The sequence below is a fragment of the Pollicipes pollicipes genome, unplaced genomic scaffold (genome assembly GCF_011947565.3).
Source record: "Pollicipes pollicipes isolate AB1234 unplaced genomic scaffold, Ppol_2.1 Scaffold_4219;HRSCAF=4965_pilon_pilon_pilon, whole genome shotgun sequence".
Lineage (NCBI taxonomy): Eukaryota > Metazoa > Arthropoda > Thecostraca > Pollicipedomorpha > Pollicipedidae > Pollicipes > Pollicipes pollicipes.
Genome location: NW_023596448.1, coordinates 27,747,830 through 27,765,956, shown reverse-complemented (window position 1 = coordinate 27,765,956; position 18,127 = coordinate 27,747,830). Strand labels below are relative to the sequence as shown.

The window sequence follows — 18,127 nt, the reverse complement described above, 5'->3', positions numbered from 1 at the left end:
TGCCCCCTGCCTGCGCTGCTTCCTGCTTCCTGCCCTCGAAATTTTGTAACGTTTGATGACAAAATGTCATATGCCTTACTCTATCTGCACCAGACACATTTGTGTGCGTATGACGTTGACGATGTGGATATACGTTTCTCCCAAATACCAGACAACCGGGACCATTTCACTAAAATTTCAAGCTACGCAATGCGTAACTACGTACAGTGCAGGGCATATCTTTCCCTTTCCTTCATCTGGTAGTCAGCCGTATTACTGCCAAATCATCGAAAGTAAACACACGCGGCGAAGACAAAAGTGGCAGAACAACAAATAACAAAATCATCAAAAACGTGCCGGGCTTAAGGCGGTGAAACTCAAAATACCCGTACCAGTTTGGAGCTTGATGAATGGGCTGCGGGGCAAAAACTGTCGCGCGTGATTTGGTGCTTAAACCTGTTGAATTAGCAACTGATCGTCCTATCCAGTTGATGGTAATTGGTGGGCGGTGGCGACCAGCGATGTTGCTGGTCTTCAGTGGTCATGGAGTCTGTTTTTTCCTTCTTTAGGAACGTGGCAACACATGCGTATAAGTTGACGATGCTGTAATACGATTGATAGATTAGTTTTGGACCGTAATTTTCTGACTATAGTAAGATTCATGCATGTTTTCCACTACTTTGATTGTCATGTCACAATAAAGTTAACAGAATGGGTGTGATGCAGTGTATTGGTGTTATGATTGAGTAGGTATTTTGACTGAATGCTAATTGAATCAATCAGAAGGCTATCAAAATCAGTGATGGGCAGCCTGATCTATGTTTTTGATATTTATCAACCTAGATTTGGTTTGCATATGTTTTTGAAGTCATTGTTATCTATAAGTGTCACTGTTTTTTACCTTTTCACAGCCATTTCCAGCTTAACTGTATTAATATTTTGTTTGCTCCAGTCTGGAGTTTTGCAGATATCTTCTGCAATAGCATCATCAACCAAGCAGCATCATCTCTTCCCATTGTGGCATCTCTGTGGTCGGTCACTCCAGATGGAGATGGTGAAGAAGAGAAGGGCACCAGATGTAGCTGATGAGTCTGGAGGTCCAAAAAAAGAGTGCCAGGAGCCCACCCAGTCTAGCAGACCTGATGCACCACTGGCCAGCAAGCTGCGGAAAAAGATAAATGGTGTGTTAGTAGATTACATTTTTATCCAATATTGTCTTGTCATTATAATCAAGCTTAATGCACTGCCTATTCTCCCATTTTTGTGACTGTGCTTCTTTTAACAGCATAATTAGCTTTTAGTACCATGATTGGTAAAAAATTTCTGCCATGATATTTTCAAGGTATTGACTTGTGACTTTTTCAAGCAGGTGGCATGTTCCTGAAATGCTGCCATGTCACCAACCTTCACTTCCCCACTTAATTAAGATGGGTAACACAAAATTTGGACTGGTTAAACTGGTTGAAGAATATGGGCTGCAAACAGGCTCTGATCTTGGCCAGCAGCCATCACAGGAGAATATGAAGCTAGCCAATGCTGGCGGGAGAGAAAACGTGCCATTCAGTGCATCAATGTGCCAATGTGCAGATGTCACTTCATTATGCAGATGTCATTTGATTATGTTAAATGTAAGGAAATGCCTTTGGGTAATTTTAGCAGTGACAGCATTAGTAATAAATGGGAGGCCAAGAACTAGACCAGATCAAGGAAGAAAAGGACTCAGGGGGTTATAACTTCTGGGATTTAAAGGGTGAAAAACAATGTGCTCCTAGGAATAATGCTCTTCAGACACTGGGGCTTGTAACAGGAATGCCCATTATAAGAATAGGAATACTGACAAAAAGTTGTTCTCAGCTTACATCATACCACACCTAGAGTACTGTGTGCAGGCTGGTCCCCATGCTTCCAAAAAGACACAGATAGACTGGAAATAGTACAGCAAGAAGCAACTAGTGTGATAAATGGGATTGGCAACAACAAAAAAGATCTCATTTATAGCTCAATTTATGTAGGTCAGGTTATTAGTTTTGAGTATGTGCATGGAACCTAAGGTAGGCCAACCTCAGTGGGCCCTCTATAGGTCTTTGTTGGCCAGATACCATTATATCTTTATGTATTTATGTCTTTTCCATACAGGCAGCAAACATGAAGCAAGTATGTGTAGTAAACTTGAGCAAGGAATCATGTAGGTCGATGTGTGGGAAATGCCATTCCCTCTTGACTTGACAGAAGCCTTGGATTTGTCCATTTTGTGTTGATTTTGGACCTGGGGGCTCGGGCGATATCAGATCTTGGTAACAGAGCAGGTGCAATATTGAAACCAGCTATGCAGCTTGGACAAACAAGTGGGTCTAATTGGCACAGAGGCCTACAGGTCCAGTAAGTGATCCCGCCAGTGCTTGACACAAATATGTGGCAGTAATGACAGGCGATCTGCCAGTAACACAATTTTAGAAACTGGCCTCAAAACAATATGCTTTGGCCTGAAACAGTAAGAGTTGGCTCATTAGAACTACACAGATGCATAGCCCAGTTCATGGTGATCAGTAACTATCCAAAATGTAGCGTGCTTCCCAGTACTTAAACAACGATCATTCGGAAAAACGCCCAAATTCATCGGCCTTATCCATCCCAGTGGTCGGGCCTGGACAGGTCGAAAGCGAACCAATATTCCAGCAATGTCATAATAGCATTGTGTGTGATTGCTGAACAGCAGTGCTTTTCCACCTGGTTAGGTTATGAGTGGAGGTTATTCCAGTGTAGCAATACGTGCCTTTCATATAGGGTTCTAAAGGTGACAAGCCCCATTCTTGTACACTTTGGTGTCACCCACATGCCACGTTTGTTATTACCATCCGCTCCTCAAGTGACGCCTCCTTGTCTTATAGGCGTAAGTTTTAGCGTGATACTACCACTATCATCCGAAATTAACTCGTCAAATGATTTGAACACTAAGGATGATGTTACGTTTTCATGGTTCCATTCCCATAGTGTGCATATAATGCACAGCTGCATACCTGCTCTGCACTTCAAATTATGCTTCCGCCACGAACCCTACCAGCGGTCTATCATCTATCATCTCTATCATCGGAACTCCACCAGCTGACCGGTCTCTCCGCCCGAAGCCGAGCCCGGCCCCCCGCCGGCCGAGCCCTGCGTGCCCGACATCGAGGACTGGTGCCCAGCCGGCTGGCAGCAGGTGCTGGAGAACGTGCGCAGCATGCGCGCGGCCCGCGACGCCGCCGTCGATCGGATGGGCGCCGAGTCGTTCGCCGCCGATCCCCAGGTCGTCACGCCCGAGGTGGGTGCTCCCGAGTGGCGGGCACCCCGGCGGGCCGCCGGGACGGGCCGGCGAGCTGCCGCCGCGAGCGTGCGCCGTGTCGTGAACGGCTGCCGTGCCAGGGCCACGGCTCCCGGTCTGTCAGAGACGCGCGGCTCAGAGGTGTGCGCAAAGTTCCCTTCGAACGTTCGTGTCGATTTCACTGGCGCTTTTTCTGCCAGCGTGGTAGTGCCAACGGCTGGAGCAGCTGGGTCGGCGTGAAGTAACCTTTTTGTGTGTGTTTAGCTAAGCTTTGTTAGGTGGTACACTGATAGGTGTCGTGCCCGGCTTCTGTCCGTGCCATTGTGCGAGGCTGTCAGAATACCAGTACTGCAAACAACAAGCATGTAGGTTGGGTGGCGAATACTTAACTATCTGTCCTTATTTTCGTAATTATGCTGTTCATTAGGATAATGAAATATGTTAAGTATTGTTCGCCCCAATGAGCCTATCTAAATGTGCCACTGTCACTGATATCTGACCCCACTTGAGCCCTGGCGGCCTGAGATTATTGCGAACCCAACTGACCTCACTGACCTCTTAATCCGACCCCAGCTGACCCCAGCGAGCCCGCTTGTCCCTGTTGATCCGTCACGAGCGCCCCGTGACCCCGCCTGCCCCCGGCGTCCCCAGCTGGCGCGTCTGCACGTGCTGGTCTCGCTGATGCTCTCCAGCCAGACACGTGACGAGATCAATCACGCTGCCATGACGCGGCTGAAGGCGGCCGGCCTGTCCGTGCCCTGGCTGCTGCAGGTGGACCAGGGCCAGCTGGCCCAGCTCATCAAGCCCGTCGGCTTCTGGCGGGTGAGTGCGGCGCGGCGGGTGCTCGTGTGGGGTGCGGTTGTTCTAGTTGCGGGCCGCGTGTCAGTGCGCTTGTGGGGGAGGGGGGGGGGGGGGGCTGGTAGGCTGGGGGTGGGCTAAACTGGAAAAGCTGGCAGGTTTATGTTCGGTGCGTGTTTGTGGTATTGAGCCGAACCGCATTGTAATGTATGACATGGTTATGAAAAGCAGGATTGACTTATGTACCTCGCGTTTAGCTTTCCGTCACATCGTGCTGGTGACAGGCCGCTGCTCATCAGACTGCTTTTGCTATGGAGATTGGCGGTGTCGACCTAAAATATCAACTACACACACCATGTGATGACGAAGCATGACAAATTGGGTTGCTGAACGTTCGCTGTGAACAGTTTTTCACCCTCGGAGATTGTTTCCAAAGTGACCTAATTCGACCTGGATATATGAACCGCGCTGCTGTAGGGAATGCAGTCCAGATAGTTATGTGCGTTTACGGTTCTCTATGGACATTACGCTATACGAGACTGTATGACTTTCTGAGGGTGCCGGACGCAAGCAGACTATGTGTGGCAGACAGTTTTTCCTATGCGTGGTATGCCGGCACGTTTTTCCCATGTGTTTTCTTTACGTTTCGCAGCGGAAGGCAGAGTACCTGAAAAAGACAGTCAGAATACTGCAGGACGAGTACGCGGGCGATATACCGCCATCTGTCGAGAGCCTCTGCAAGCTTCCCGGCGTCGGCCCAAAGATGGCGCACCTCTGCATGAACATCGCCTGGAAGCAGGTCTCCGGCATAGGTGGGGCCGAGAACAGTTGCTCACGTGTTTGTGTTTGTGTATGTTTTGTAGGGGCGGGACTTGTGAGCAGTGAGCAGGGAGGCTGATTGAGGTGAATTTTAGGCTGATTTAGCTGATTTAGCTGTGCTGTTGCCATAGTGCAGCCTCGATATCGACCTGCTTCTGAGCTGTCTTGAGTGGGCGCGACTGGTGCTGGTGGATCCGGTCGATGTCCGCAGCGCCGTCGCTCTAGTCCCCATCTTTTCCAACACCACTGTTCCCAAGCTGGCGGCTCGTTAGTCGCGGGAACAGCGCCTGGTGCGACTCGCGACTATGGAATATGTGGACAGCACTATGGGAAATATTATTGGCGACTTGCTAGCATATCGGTATGCAGTCCTATTCAGTGCATGTTTGGCTTCTCTGGGTACTGTCGGCTGCTAGTGTTGCCGATAATAACGCTCCGGCTGTGGGTGCCGACGATCGCGTGCGGCAGGGGTGGACACCCACGTGCACCGCATCAGCAACCGGCTCGGCTGGGTGCGTCGGCCGACGGCCACCCCAGAACGGACCCGGCTCGCCCTGCAGGCCTGGCTGCCGCGCCAGCACTGGAGCGAGGTGAGACACGGGCGAGAGCGAGGTGAGAGACGTGCTGGGGCGGGGGTAGGAGACGGGCTGGAGCGAGGCGAGACACGGGCTGCAGCAAGGTGAGACGCCAGCTGGAGCGAGGTGGGAGACGGGCTGTGACGAGGTGAGAAACGGGGGTCGAGCGAGGTGAAGACGGACCGGAGCGAGGTCAACATGCCCTCTGCAGTGGGAATAATTCTGCCATTTTTACCGCCTCCATGGCCTGTGAAAAAGATACGGACGTAATCCAGCGGCACTGCTATGAGTCCCAGAGCGGGTGCATTGTTTGGCCCACGTACAATGAGAAGGTTGACTGGAAACTTACCAATTAGGGTCAGCCTAGGCACGGGGGCGCCGTGCCACAAATTGTGCCGCGCGTACATTTTGTAGGCCTCTGGCGAAAGGGCAGGGACGAAGTTCCGCGTTGATCTGGACGATATAACTTGGGCGGGGGGTACGGAGTATACGCAACAAGCTGCACTTAGTAGGTTCCCTGAACCCAGAGCAACTTATGAAAACTATTCAGAATTAAATGACAGAAATGGAGAACAAGTATCGCCGTGGATTCAATGATGTGGAGGCGAAATACATCGGTGTCACCAAAATAGGTTGAACTTTAATTTTTCCTGGAATGAGCGAAATCCGTCTTAAGAATCTTCAGCCATACCAACACTCAAACAACTGGAATATTATCACTTCGGGGTTATGTTTGGTAGCAGGGCTACGTACGAGCACGCCGTCATAATCGAGGTATCGCTGTGGTACTATAATTCCGTAGCGTCCGTACGCAGGTCGGGCCTTTGCAGGCCCACTGAAACACAAAATAAAATAAGTATGACGTAAGGATTGACATACAGAAACGAGAAAAATGAGTAAAAATAAAGACACCAAATAAGTGTGCGACGAATGGGCTTGTTTCAGCGTTTTTAATTCAAAATCGTTTTTAGGCCTGGTCCATATGAGAAACGCTTGTGTAGCGAGTGGAGGTCGACCTTTGACCATTGCGCCTTACACGTCTCGGTTGCCCCCGGCATGCGTGCACACCCCGGCTGAGTCTTACCTTTAAAGGGCCTCGTATCCCGCGCCTGCAACAGTGACCGTGAGCATGAGGCGCCAACTGGCAGTGATGCTATCCAGTTGACCATCATAGGAGGACTGGGACAAAACCACGGTAAAATTGTTTCAAATAAGTTTATTACCAGTGACTTACTGTGTCTGGCGATGTACCTTGGCCTAGCTCACGGCGGCAGATTACTTTGAACAGCAGTTTGACGGCAGTTTCCGGAAATTCGTGCCACCTTTGTGAACTGAACCTGTTGTACCTGGGTGTGCCTATGATGGGCAAAAACATACCCGTTCAATAAAAGGCGTTGTGAAAATGCCCGCTGTCTGTTCAAACCACTCCTCACACCCCGCAGATTAACCTGCTGCTGGTCGGCTTCGGACAGCAGATCTGCACGCCGGTGGCGCCTCGCTGCGGCGACTGCCTGAACTTCAGCCTCTGCCCTTCGGCGCGCCTCTCGCCCAAGAAGCCCAAACGGTAACGGAACCGCGAAGTCTGGCTCTGCGACACGCGCTGAAGGAGAGCGTGTGACGTGTCTGTTCTGTCGCGTGCTAGCCGGCGTCCCGTCCACCTCCGTGGGGGACGGATACCAGTTCAGGGCGCGCCGAGTGGCGGCGCCGCCGGCGCAGCTCAGGTCCGCTGCGTGAGAAGCTTTGTCATGTTGCGCATCGCAAGGTCAGGTGTTGCATTGGGCGCTGTCGCGGAGCGTTTGGGCGTGTGCTTAACGCGAGTGTCCAGAAAGAAGCGTGTGAGCGAGGCCCGACGTATTAGGCGTCGGGAAAGCCACGTTTGGTGGAAGAGGCGTTGGGTAGCTGCTCGTGACAGGCGACACAGGAGGTCTGGCTGGACTTCAGGACCATGTGCCAACTAGTGTTCAAACGATTCGGCAGGTTGGAGACCTGCGGACACACTCAACTCGGATTACGGTGGAGAACCGGATAAGTGGTCCACGCATGAATGAATGACATCGAGATAGTCCCATCGTGTTTTTTTTTCGCCACCTGTAATGGTTGCACTGTGCAGAACTTGCCTTTGAGTAAAGGAATGCACGCTCCAGCCTGGTCTGGTGCGGCGGCCAGAACGGCGGCCATGACGTGCGTGACAGTGCCTTCTCAGAACGTCGCAATATGTCAAAACCGGTCGTTCCGATAGTTACAGTTACAGTCTATGTTGAGACGTCAAGACGAATATTGAGGGCACAGATATAAGCATTGAGACTGTGGGGAGTTCATTATGACAATTCATGTTCCCCAAAAGGTCGGGTAAATCTAGTCGCTGTTCAAAGTTAGTCCGCCAGTAGCCTACCAGAACGGTTCTTTTTGACAATATGCGTTCAATTTCACAATGTTCGTCTTATTTGGTGTAGCTTTGGGGAAAACGTATTATAGACACAAAAGTACAAGTGCAGGCTGACCTGGAGGTCATCTGTCTCAACTTGATCAAGAAATGTATTCGATGATGAGAAGAATTCTCGGTCGGACTGCCTCACACGCAGCGGTGACTTGCCACGACGCCGACGGGGAGAGACTCACCCCACGCGCCCGAGCAGCACCTCTTATACTCCTCCTTATACTCCTCTTATACTCCTCATACTCCTCCCAAGGCTCATCCCTGCAATACGATCTGCGAGCGACTGGCCGGCGCCACCGTGACGCACCGCCCCGAGCCGTGACTGCTCCCCTCACTCAGATATGAGTCATCGCCCCACTCGGCTTACATGCTGACGCACGGTCCCGGGGCATGGTCCACCGCTACACCCACCCCTGATCTTCAAAGATCATACACTCACACCAACGATTCATGCCATCCAATCACTCGACACACCATAAAGTTGGCTCGGTTGCCGGCGCACACGCTGGCTGCGTCGCAGCGGCATCGTCGCAATTTCTTCCGCCGGCTGCTCTGGACAGGCCAGGATGCCCACCGGTTCCGTCCTGGTCACCATCGGTGCGTGCTCCACGTTGTCCGGGTTGTCAGCGACTGCACCAGAGGCCTCCTGGTGTGACGGGCCCGCGGCCACGTATAGGGGTCCGTCGTCCTCCTTGTCACTGGCGTCACATCGTAATGCATCGCTGTACCGAGACCGCAGATCCCGCACGTGCCACGGCACGCCATCCACCTCGGCCACTTGCGATGACACGATCCGCGTGACGGCGCCCTGACGAGATGTTGCCGTACATCGCGTACCACGGCGGCACATCCAGACGAGGTCATCGCCTGGATGTCCGGCTTCCTCGGGTCGCAGCCAACAGCCATCTTCCATCACGCCGCCGTCCGGCGTCTCGACGACGACACTGGCCGCGATCGAGCTGGCGTCGGTCCAAACGATCGCGCAGTCTCCGGCTCAGCACCACTGGCCGCGCGCCGGGTCTACAGCTGACAGACGCTCACACACGTGTCCGATCTGGGCGTGCAGGATCTCGTCATCCGTGACGTCATCCCAGCCGTCGGTCATTGCGTTGGCACGCTTTTTCAGCGATGCAGCGGCTGGCTGTGGCCGGCCGCTGCTCCACCGGCCTCGGGAGGATACTCAACCGCCCCACCGGCTGCGGGAGACTGCTCCATCGCCCCACTGGCCGCGGGAGACCGACCCGTCGCTCCACCGCTGCACCCGCCGCGGGACGCTGCTCCACCGCTCCATCGGTCGCGGGAGCCTGCTCCACCGCTCCATCGGTCGCGGGAGCCTGCTCCACCGCTCCATCGGTCGCGGGAGGCTGCTCCACCGCTCCATCGGTCGCGGGAGGCTGCTCCACCGTCCCAGCGGTCGCGGGAGGCTGCTCCACCGTTCTACCGGCCGCTAATCGTGGCCACTCTCCCGTCCGCGGCGTCCATTGTTTGCATCGGCCAGCATACACGAGCGCATCCGTGCAGCCCGCGTCCACCAGCACCCCGACCATCCGCCCGTTCACCTCCAGCCAAGTGATGGGCAGCGCGCCCCTCAATGGCGGGGAGACGGCGCTCGCGCTGACGCGGCGTCCTCCGACTCTCTTCCCGTCCGACGCCGCGGGCAGGCGGCGGCGACGTGGCCCGACTCACCGCACGTCCAGCAGCGTCGCAGTGGGCGTCTCGCCAAATGCGTCGTCGGGGCTTGTAGAGGCGCCTCTGCACGCGCCACGGCCGCTGCCACAGCGACGCGTTCATCGCTGAGCACGGCTCGTGCCCGTGTGAGAACGCTCGCTAGGTCCAGCGCCTCCGCGCGGGTGCCGGCCCGGATCGTCTTGCGGACTTCGTCACACCGCCTGCAGCCGCTGCCGGGGTCTCGGGCATTCTGGCCGAAATAGTTTGTATTCGATAATTAAAAAAATTATCGGTCGGACTGCCTCACACGCAGCGGTGACCTGCCGCACACAACGCCGACGGGGAGAGACCCACCCCACGCGCCCGAGCAGCACCTCTTATACTCCTCCTTATCCTCCTCTTATACTCCTTATACTCCTCCCAAGGCTAATCCCCGCAATACGATCTGCGAGCGACTGGCCGGCGCCACCGTGACGCACCGCCCCGAGCCGTGATTGTTCCCCTCACTCAGACATGAGTCATCGCCCCACTCGTCTTATATGCTGACGCACGGTCCCGGGACATGGTCCGCCGCTACAAGAAATCCAAATGAAAGAACTTAGGTGCTAACCGGGTTTACGTGATCAGTACAATGCTTTGCTGTGGTCAGGAATAGAGTATTATACATCTACAGGTACTCTAGATCGCATAACTGTTGTCTGCACTTTGCATAATCCCCTCGACCCTTGGCAGTATGTTCATAACAAACTGGGTGCAGGCATATTTGTGCATAAAATTGTACGTCATTAGCTTTAAAAACAAGATAAGGCGGTTAAACGCGTAAGACTTGTTCATCTGGCCCCTCCGCTATTGGCATCATAGATAATTGACCTTGTACGACCGCAAACGACCTTACATATCCTCACGCGACCTAGTGTGGCCTCATACATTACAATTACATCACAACACGCATTCAGTGTGGCAAACGAATGCTGCGTTTAAAGTTAACTATTAAAATCAAGATTTTGAGCTCAGCATGTGCTTTGCAGAAGGTACCCATGGAGCTAGGTCATGATCTGGGCCAAGATCATGTGCTCTTTGGCCATGTCATGATTGTGTATGGAGTTTTATTGGAGTGACGTCACAATTAATATGTGCCAACTCCATGACACGCTGCCCAAACAGGGCGCTATATATGTCATGTCATTGGGGCTTTACGACGTACTCAGCTGCTGCGGCTATATGGCGTCGCCTGCCTCTCACCCTGGCAGGAAAGGCACTCTCGCGGGCACCGCGGGGAATCGAACCCCGTACCTCTGGCTTCCCAGACACACAATGGTTAACGCGGACGCGTTAACCACTGTGCGTCTGGGAAATGATACTCTACCCGAGACATAGAGATGCTACTCTACCCGAGACACGTCAAGATTTGTCTTATGCGCGCCAAGATATCCACACTAACATCTGATAAAACGCTTGCAATTTCCCGTTAAGGGAATGTTCCACATTTGAAGGACTTTGACACCCATCATATGCAATAGAATCAGCTTACTTGTAATTATTGATGTGCTTTCAAGTACAAAAACTGCTCTAGACAATACAATTTCACTTTTTAGTAAGCATAGCGCTTAATGCGTCATCGCTCGATTGCGTCCTGGGAAGTTTGTATAACGTATAACGTATAGCGGCTGCCAAACTGGTTGTGCGCGATTGCCACTCAAGCGAACGAGCTGCCTCACTTGTAGTAATTCAATTTTTCAAGAGCAGTGCTCATAGCGCGCTGTTTGTACAGTCCACAAATGGTTATGTGTACGCGCTTCGGCCCATTCTCGTGGTAGTGTTGCATATCTTCCGAGATTTACATCATTTACCTGCATTTAGATTTACGGTCACAGTGCCATTCTAATATATTCCATTTCCAGTCTCATTTATGTTGAGACCGACTTTACTCATCGGCTCTAATCGACTGGCGTGCCGTCTGCTCTTCCGTACTGTCCCGCCAGGTCGCGCGGTCAGGGTCGTGCCGCCGCGCAGAGGCGCGCACAGACACGCGGCTGGCGCGCCTCTTCTGTGCTTTCTCTGGCGCACCTCCGCTGTGCCACGCCGCTGGCGCGCCTCTGCTGTGCTTCCTCTTCCGTGCTGTCCCGCCAGGTCGCGCGGTCAGGGTCGTGCCGCCGCGCAGAGGCGCGTACCGACACGCGGCTGGCGCGCCTCATCACACTTACCAGACTGTTTCCCTCCCAGTTATGCTCTGTTTCCCCTCCCCAACCTCAGCCTCTTGCTGAATACTGTCCACTCGTCATGTCTGTCCGGAGGGCAGCGTTCTCTGGACACTGTGCCAGGCCTCTGCTTGCAACTCCGTCTGCTGTGCTTCCTCTTGTTGGCTGTCCTCAATGAACTGGTTTTGATTCTCAGCTGACCGGGGTTTGACAGCTGATCAGCTGACAACAACAACACAACAGCAGTCGTCAGAATCAAAATAGATCTCCTCACTGCAGGGAGCCATTGCTCGTCTACTGGCATGGTTTGTTGATTCATCGCCTCCTGTTTCCAAACCTGTTGCGTGCGGTGCTGTATGTGCTGCTGCTCCTTCTTCAGTCTGGATTAGCAGCCGCTCATCCCCACGTTAAACAGGCTTCAGTCGATCACAATGGCGGACATATCACTGCCGACAGTTTTTGTTTTTCTTTTCAGTCCGGTACGCTTTACTTTGCATACAGCTGTGGACAACAAAAGGCCTCTCCCACCGTGTCTGAGGTCTGTCCGGCATTCCCGGCTTTTTCGGTAACTCATGAACGAGGGTGTTGAGTTTCATGTTCAGCCTGCTAGCTTTTTAGCACTCTGTCATTTTTTCTCTTCCCCGTGTGAGAATCTTGTTCACGTTCGGCTACGAATATCCGTCGATCAATGAGGAGAATTTCAGCTGCGAGCCACCGGCGGAGGGAGGCCGATCACCAGGCGTGGGCAGAGGCCAGAGCCGCGACAACACCCTGTCAGCGCTCGCTGCTCGGAGCAGAACGGTGGTCTAGGCCGCCAAAAATAGGACCCAGCGAGGCCACCACTCACCCGGGTGGGGACCAGACAGCGGCCGGCGCCAGGCGGCAGCCACTGACGGACAGCGGACGCCTGGCGCCTCTGCACGCCGCCGACCGGTCCTAGCAGCTCGACCTGCTGTACGCCGGGCTGCCGTGACCCGCCCGATCGTCAGCACAAGCGCCAACCAGGTGGTGCGGCTGGTGTGCGAGTGGCGGGCGCGTGACACGCCGTCGACCCACGCGCGACACGCGCCACCTCGCCAGCCTCAACTGCAGCTCGCGCTACGGCTGCGAGCACGAGTCCAGCCGCCTGCGCGAGACCACCGGCCAGCCGGTGTAGGTGGACCCGGATAAGTGTACAGTGCACGAGCACCTGCCAGAAATCGCAGCCTGCCGGACGCCGCGCCCAAACGAGACGCGCTTGCACTCGCGCCCGCTTCGCTCCTCCGTCTGCACGAAGTCAGTGAGGGCGCGCTACGTACCGCCAGGCTCTCCACCATCCGTTTCTTCATCGGCTAGTCGTTGGACACCATAACGGTGCAGGTGGGCGCGCAGGACTACCAGGTGCCCGACTCGTTCCACGCGTGACTGCGCCAGATGGAGAAGGTGGTACGCTACCTGCGGCCGGCGCGCGTGGTGCCCTGCGTCAGGTCATCGGCGGCTGCATGCGGCACGTCGCTGCTCTGCTCAACACCACCGTCGGTGACGACAGCGATGGCCCGGCGCCAGCGCCACGCCGGCGCCGTCCGGGGCGGCCGCGAAGCGCCCACTGGCCGAGCGGGAGACGCTGTGCAGGTGGGGCGGCTCTGCTGACCCTGTGTGGTCAGCGCCAGGCCGACGACCGACCCAGACCAGATCTCGGCTGATGAGGGGCGGTGGGGCTCACGGACTACGCGGACTGGGCCTGCCTATACTTCGACTCGTCTGCATCCGGGAACAGTGCATAATACTCTCTGCGAGGAACGGCGCTGTGATTTGGCTGCGCTGATTCCGTCGGTTAGCCACGGCCTGCCAGCAGGTGCGCGCTGTCAGCAGTGCTTCTTTGCTTGTGCCGTGATCGACCCAACACGACATGACGTTTTCGGTGGTGTGATATGTCGCGGGTGTCTGGCGGGATTTTATACTCACACATGAAGGGCTCCATCTTGTTGGGGGCTTATTGTTAGTGCGTTCAAATAACATTCAACGACCCAGTTACCCATCTTGTTCGATGCGTGGCGTGGATGTGTGCTGTGGGTGACCCGTCAGGTGTCAGGCTTTTTTTAAAATCCTCTTGGCGGCGCGCGAGGAATGACATTCAAGCGCATACATCACACACAAAATCGGCCGCCCCGTTCAGCTATGTACAGTTGGTCGCGAAGCGGCGTGGAACGCACTATTTAATACCCTGCGGCCATCTCGCGCTGGGGAGTCGTGACAGACAGACAGAGTCGAACCAGACTTTGCTTTGCCTGCCACCTATCGTCCTCCGCATCATGCAAGGTGAAGCTCAGGGGCTCCCTGATGACGAGTCGCCCAGGCTCTGTCAGGGAGCCCGACTTGTACCCTGCTTTCCAGTCGGTCAAAATCCTGTCGTGCTGCTTGTCATCCTAGCTCAGAATCTTTCATTATCTAAGCTGTGTAACGTTCGAATTACCGATGCCTTTGGTCTAAATTTCTGAAGATCCCGTTGGTTGAATCTGCCTGGCGCCCATTACCACCCCGAATCACCGTTCTGATAAACCCGGAACTTTGATAGCGTCGCATAGACTGTTATCTAGATGTTGCCAATGTATGAACATGGGCAAAACTCTATCGTATTCCTTGTCATCCTAGATCAGAACCTTCCGTTATCCTAATTGTGCAACGTTCGAAGTCCTGTATCTGCTGTTTTAACTGCCAATGATCCAGCAAGTTTAATCTGCTTGACCCACATTACCAACCGAATCACCGATCTGATGAACCCGAAATGTAATGTAAATGTATAATGGTATTTACGGATTGTTATCTAGAACTCTCAGTGTGTCGCATGGATTACTATCTAGATAGCGCCAATGCAGAAATACTTCATTGGTGCCGGACTCGCGTCAAAATATATTCTTGGGAAATGTGCAAACGAGGTCTCGGGTGCGAGGACAGGAAAACGCGCCACTTCGCAATGCTTTCGTTCTTTTTCACTTTCTTCGAAAATGACTTGAGGTCTTCCCGATTCGTTTGTTTCCATCTATGGCGGCATCTCGGCTCCCTCACCGCGGGATCAAGTACGAATTTTAGACCTGGCGATCGCCTGCTCGTGAGTCCTAGGGAAGTTTTGGCCGATATCTTTTGTCAGCCCTCTTCTATAGCGGCATGGCCTGGCACCCTACCGGCCAGTCGAGCCATAAATGGAACGCGTGGATGAAGACCACACTGTAGATAGAACGGTGACAATCCTGCTGTACTGTGGACACACTCATATTTTGGAAGCGAGCAAAATGTAAATGCTTGCTGCTCCCAGCTTCCATCGTATTTCCGTGTGTTTCCGCGCAGCAAGGATCCGATTGTTTGATTGAAGCGTTCAGTGATCCATTTGACGGCGGATGAAAAGCGCCTGCCCGTTTTTTTATCAATCTTCAACGACCTTGCTAGTCCTGTCAGCCTCCGGCTGTGCGAATTCCAGCCCCCGATCGGTGAAGAGCGAGACAGGAAGTACATGCCTGTGTACAAATAACTCAACCAGTGCGCGGGCTTTGGTTTGGCTGTCATTATCACGAATCACTGCTCTACGCTTTGGATCAGCAAGTCCATAGCCACAAGGACGTAACGCTTTTCTCTTTCTGTTCGTGTCCAACTGAACGATCCCGCCAGATCCACGAAAACATTCTGCCACGGAGCTGTTGGTTGAGTTCTCATCTCCAGCGGAGCTGTTAGACGGCTGATAGGGCTCATTTGAACGGGCACAAACCAAACAGAATTGTGCCGACAGCTCTTCATATCTCGATCGATGCCAGTTCACATGCCTGTGTGCAAATAACTCGCAGAGCCAGAACCAGGTCCTATCCGGACCGGAGTGACCAGGCTTGTCATGCTTGAGGTGGACCTGCCGAGCGATTAGCTGCCTGTTGAACCAGCGGAATGCTTCCTTTTTCCTTTCTTCCGAGAAGGAGGTCACACTGGTGATCATCATCTCCGGTTCCAGGCCTTGCTAGTGCCACTGTCCATAGGTTTTTCCCTTGCGTGTTGTTCTACCAGAGCTCATGATACAACTCTCGCAGCGGCATTTTCTCTCCTGCTGCGCAAAGGTTAATCCCTCCACGCGCAGTTCCTCCACAGTGTGAGACGGGACGACCGGCAGTGTCGGGATCCATCGGGTCTAAGTGTCAAACATGCACTCGAGAAAGCGCATCGGTGGGACAGTTTGTCAGGACCTCGTCAGTGATGTGCGGTGAAGTGGGATTCCCTCCAGCTCCTTGGTCCATCTGACAGAACGTCCCCTGGAATTCTTGATATTTCGTAGCCACTGGAGACTACAATGGTCCACAATCTACTGAAATGGTTTATCGAAAAGACAGGTACGGAATTGAGAAGAGAAAAAATGTACGCGAAAACCTCATTGTCACGGATGTGCATTTGTTCTCGCTGTCCGAAATCACTCTCAAAACAAACATGCAGGCCTGTCAACTCCATCAGCGTCCCGTTGCAAACGCACGCACCTTAAAGCGGTGTTCGATGCCTCTGTGGCTAACTTCGAAGTCTTCATGCATGTCTTGAAGGTGCGAAATCGTGGCCTTGACCAGAGTTTGCTTAAGTCTGTGATTGCTAAAGTGCCTGATTGCGTCTATCTTATCAGGATCGGGCTGCAGTTCAAACACCGATACAATGTGTCCCAGGAGCTTGGTCAGGCGACGACAGGGCACACCCCCGAGGGCTTTCGAAAGCACTGTCAATCATGCTTGCCGAAGCCGATGTAAGACAGCATACAGCACGGATAAATGGTCCAGCACAGTCTGCCTTCCACGTTTGATGGCATACCGTAAGCCGCCATTCCGTTGCCCTGCAGGCCACGTAACACTTCCGACATCAGACGTCGTGTCGGAAGTCGTGAAGGCCGTGAAAATCTGCGAGCGCACTTAAGTGTCCAAACATTCTTTAACCGTTAGCGTGAACGTGGCTTCGTGACTATGCTGCTATTGAGCTCTATAAAATCGAACGCAAACGATGTAACCCATCTGACTTTTTCACCGCCCAGATTGGCGCGGACCAGGGCGAGCTGGACGGCTGGATGTTTCACGAGCCTCCATTTCAGCGATCTGTCTCCTGACCTCGGGTCTCAAGTGATGCGGAGTCCGTCGCGCTCGGACTGCCTGGAGAGCAATGTCATCTGGAGGCCAGATGCGGGCAACCGTCTCATCGCCGCTGTATGCCACACACATCCGATAGGTGTCGAGCGGTTTCCCAGGAGCTAATCGATTCAGCTCCCCTGTTCGGTGCTTGACAGAACAACCTGAACCGGGCCTTCCCCGCGAGGACGTCTTCCCATTACCGGCCGTCGCACATTTCTCCCAGGACCGAATTGGCGCGCATAGCTTCACCGGCTCCATGCCAGCTTCTTCACCAGGGTCGGCATCCTGTTGCCGATGTCGTAACGCGCAAAACATGGAGAGAAGCGATCCCATTTCGCTGGGCCTCAGAAATATCAAGGCAAACACCGCGCCACGTACATTCGCACCGAAATTCACCTCGCTGACATCTACCATCCTTTCTGAGAAAGGATCCGAAATGTACTCAGATGCCACCTGCACGACCACCGGCTGCGCTGGTGTCCCACTCTCCCTGGCCTTGGACACAACAGTTACCAATGTGCTGGGCCCACCTTGGCTCTGAAATTCTTATTTTTCCCAGAACATCGGCGCCGGCCAACATCGGCGCCAGAAAGATGGTGTGTATTAGTTAAAAACGCAGTACCTAAAGTCTTACTGATAGAAAACGAATGTGCTTTCTTTTCCCCCCCAAAAAAATAACCCATCTCGGTAACAACGCGTGTATTCGCAAAGCCCAGGCAAGCTGGTAAATGCTCCACACAGCACATAAGAGGCACACTTACTGTGACAGCTGTGGCCTGCAATGCACCGTCCGACAGCCCCGTCCATTGCATTGATGCTGATCGTCCTGATCCACTAGGCTACACAAAACGCCACCTTTGGGATGCACCTACCCACGCAGACGCAGCTCTCGCGAGACTAAGTCCCTTCGAAGGCCGCGCCCAGGTGGGCAACCCATGGTCCGAGCTCGCTTGGTCAGAACTAAGTGACATCGCAGATAGCTGTTGATCCTCTGGAGAATTATAGGGGCCGTCAGGTCGTGTGGCTCGTGGCATTACGCGCCTCTGCCCGGACCTCTCTTCCGGTGAGTTGCTTTGACCGGAAGCGCGTGAGTTCAGCTTGGGCCGTCCCGCGCGTCGCTCCCTGAAGGGGCTCGCGCCGCCAGTTGAAGATGGCGTCGAGCAGCTGGCAAACGGCGGTCATCAGCAGGAAGCAGCCCTCCACGATCAACTTTGTCTTCAAGTGATAGACAATGA

The 18,127-nt window shown here is 53.7% G+C and overlaps 2 protein-coding genes across 5 annotated transcripts in view; one reads left to right on the top strand and one right to left on the bottom strand.

Moving 5' to 3' along the window:
* The first annotated feature begins 362 nt into the window (after positions 1-362).
* Positions 363-7,615, top strand: LOC119095977 (endonuclease III-like protein 1). 4 transcript variants are annotated; one of them, XM_037218842.1, is made up of 8 exons: positions 363-367; positions 932-1,160; positions 3,105-3,280; positions 3,932-4,102; positions 4,731-4,890; positions 5,366-5,487; positions 6,915-7,036; positions 7,450-7,615. In XM_037218842.1, the coding sequence occupies exons 2-8, from the start codon at positions 1,025-1,027 to the stop codon at positions 7,499-7,501; spliced, it is 939 nt and encodes a 312-aa protein (XP_037074737.1). In that variant the 5' UTR covers positions 363-367; positions 932-1,024; the 3' UTR covers positions 7,502-7,615. The 4 variants fall into 4 exon arrangements, with proteins under 4 accessions (XP_037074737.1, XP_037074736.1, XP_037074734.1 ...); XM_037218841.1 differs by lacking the exon at positions 363-367 and adding an exon at positions 441-473 and having other exon boundaries at positions 1,025-1,160; XM_037218839.1 differs by lacking the exon at positions 363-367 and having other exon boundaries at positions 812-1,160.
* Positions 7,616-12,873: 5,258 nt separating this feature from the next.
* LOC119095108 (putative ATP-dependent RNA helicase DDX47) overlaps positions 12,874-18,127 on the bottom strand; it is a 13,324-nt gene continuing 8,070 nt past the window's right edge. The window contains exon 11 of the mRNA XM_037217996.1: positions 12,874-12,901. Coding sequence (XP_037073891.1) covers positions 12,874-12,901 — 28 coding nt within the window. The remainder of the gene's footprint in view (positions 12,902-18,127) is intronic.

Excerpts from the sequence above, each read along its gene's own strand:
- LOC119095977 (XM_037218839.1), top strand. The coding sequence starts at position 836 with ATGTTTTTGAAGTCATTGTTATCTATAAGTGTCACTGTTTTTTACCTT. Across the intron at positions 4,103-4,730 it reads AGCCCGTCGGCTTCTGGCGG|CGGAAGGCAGAGTACCTGAA; the intron begins GTGAGTGCGGCG and ends TACGTTTCGCAG. Across the intron at positions 5,488-6,914 it reads CGCGCCAGCACTGGAGCGAG|ATTAACCTGCTGCTGGTCGG; the intron begins GTGAGACACGGG and ends CACACCCCGCAG.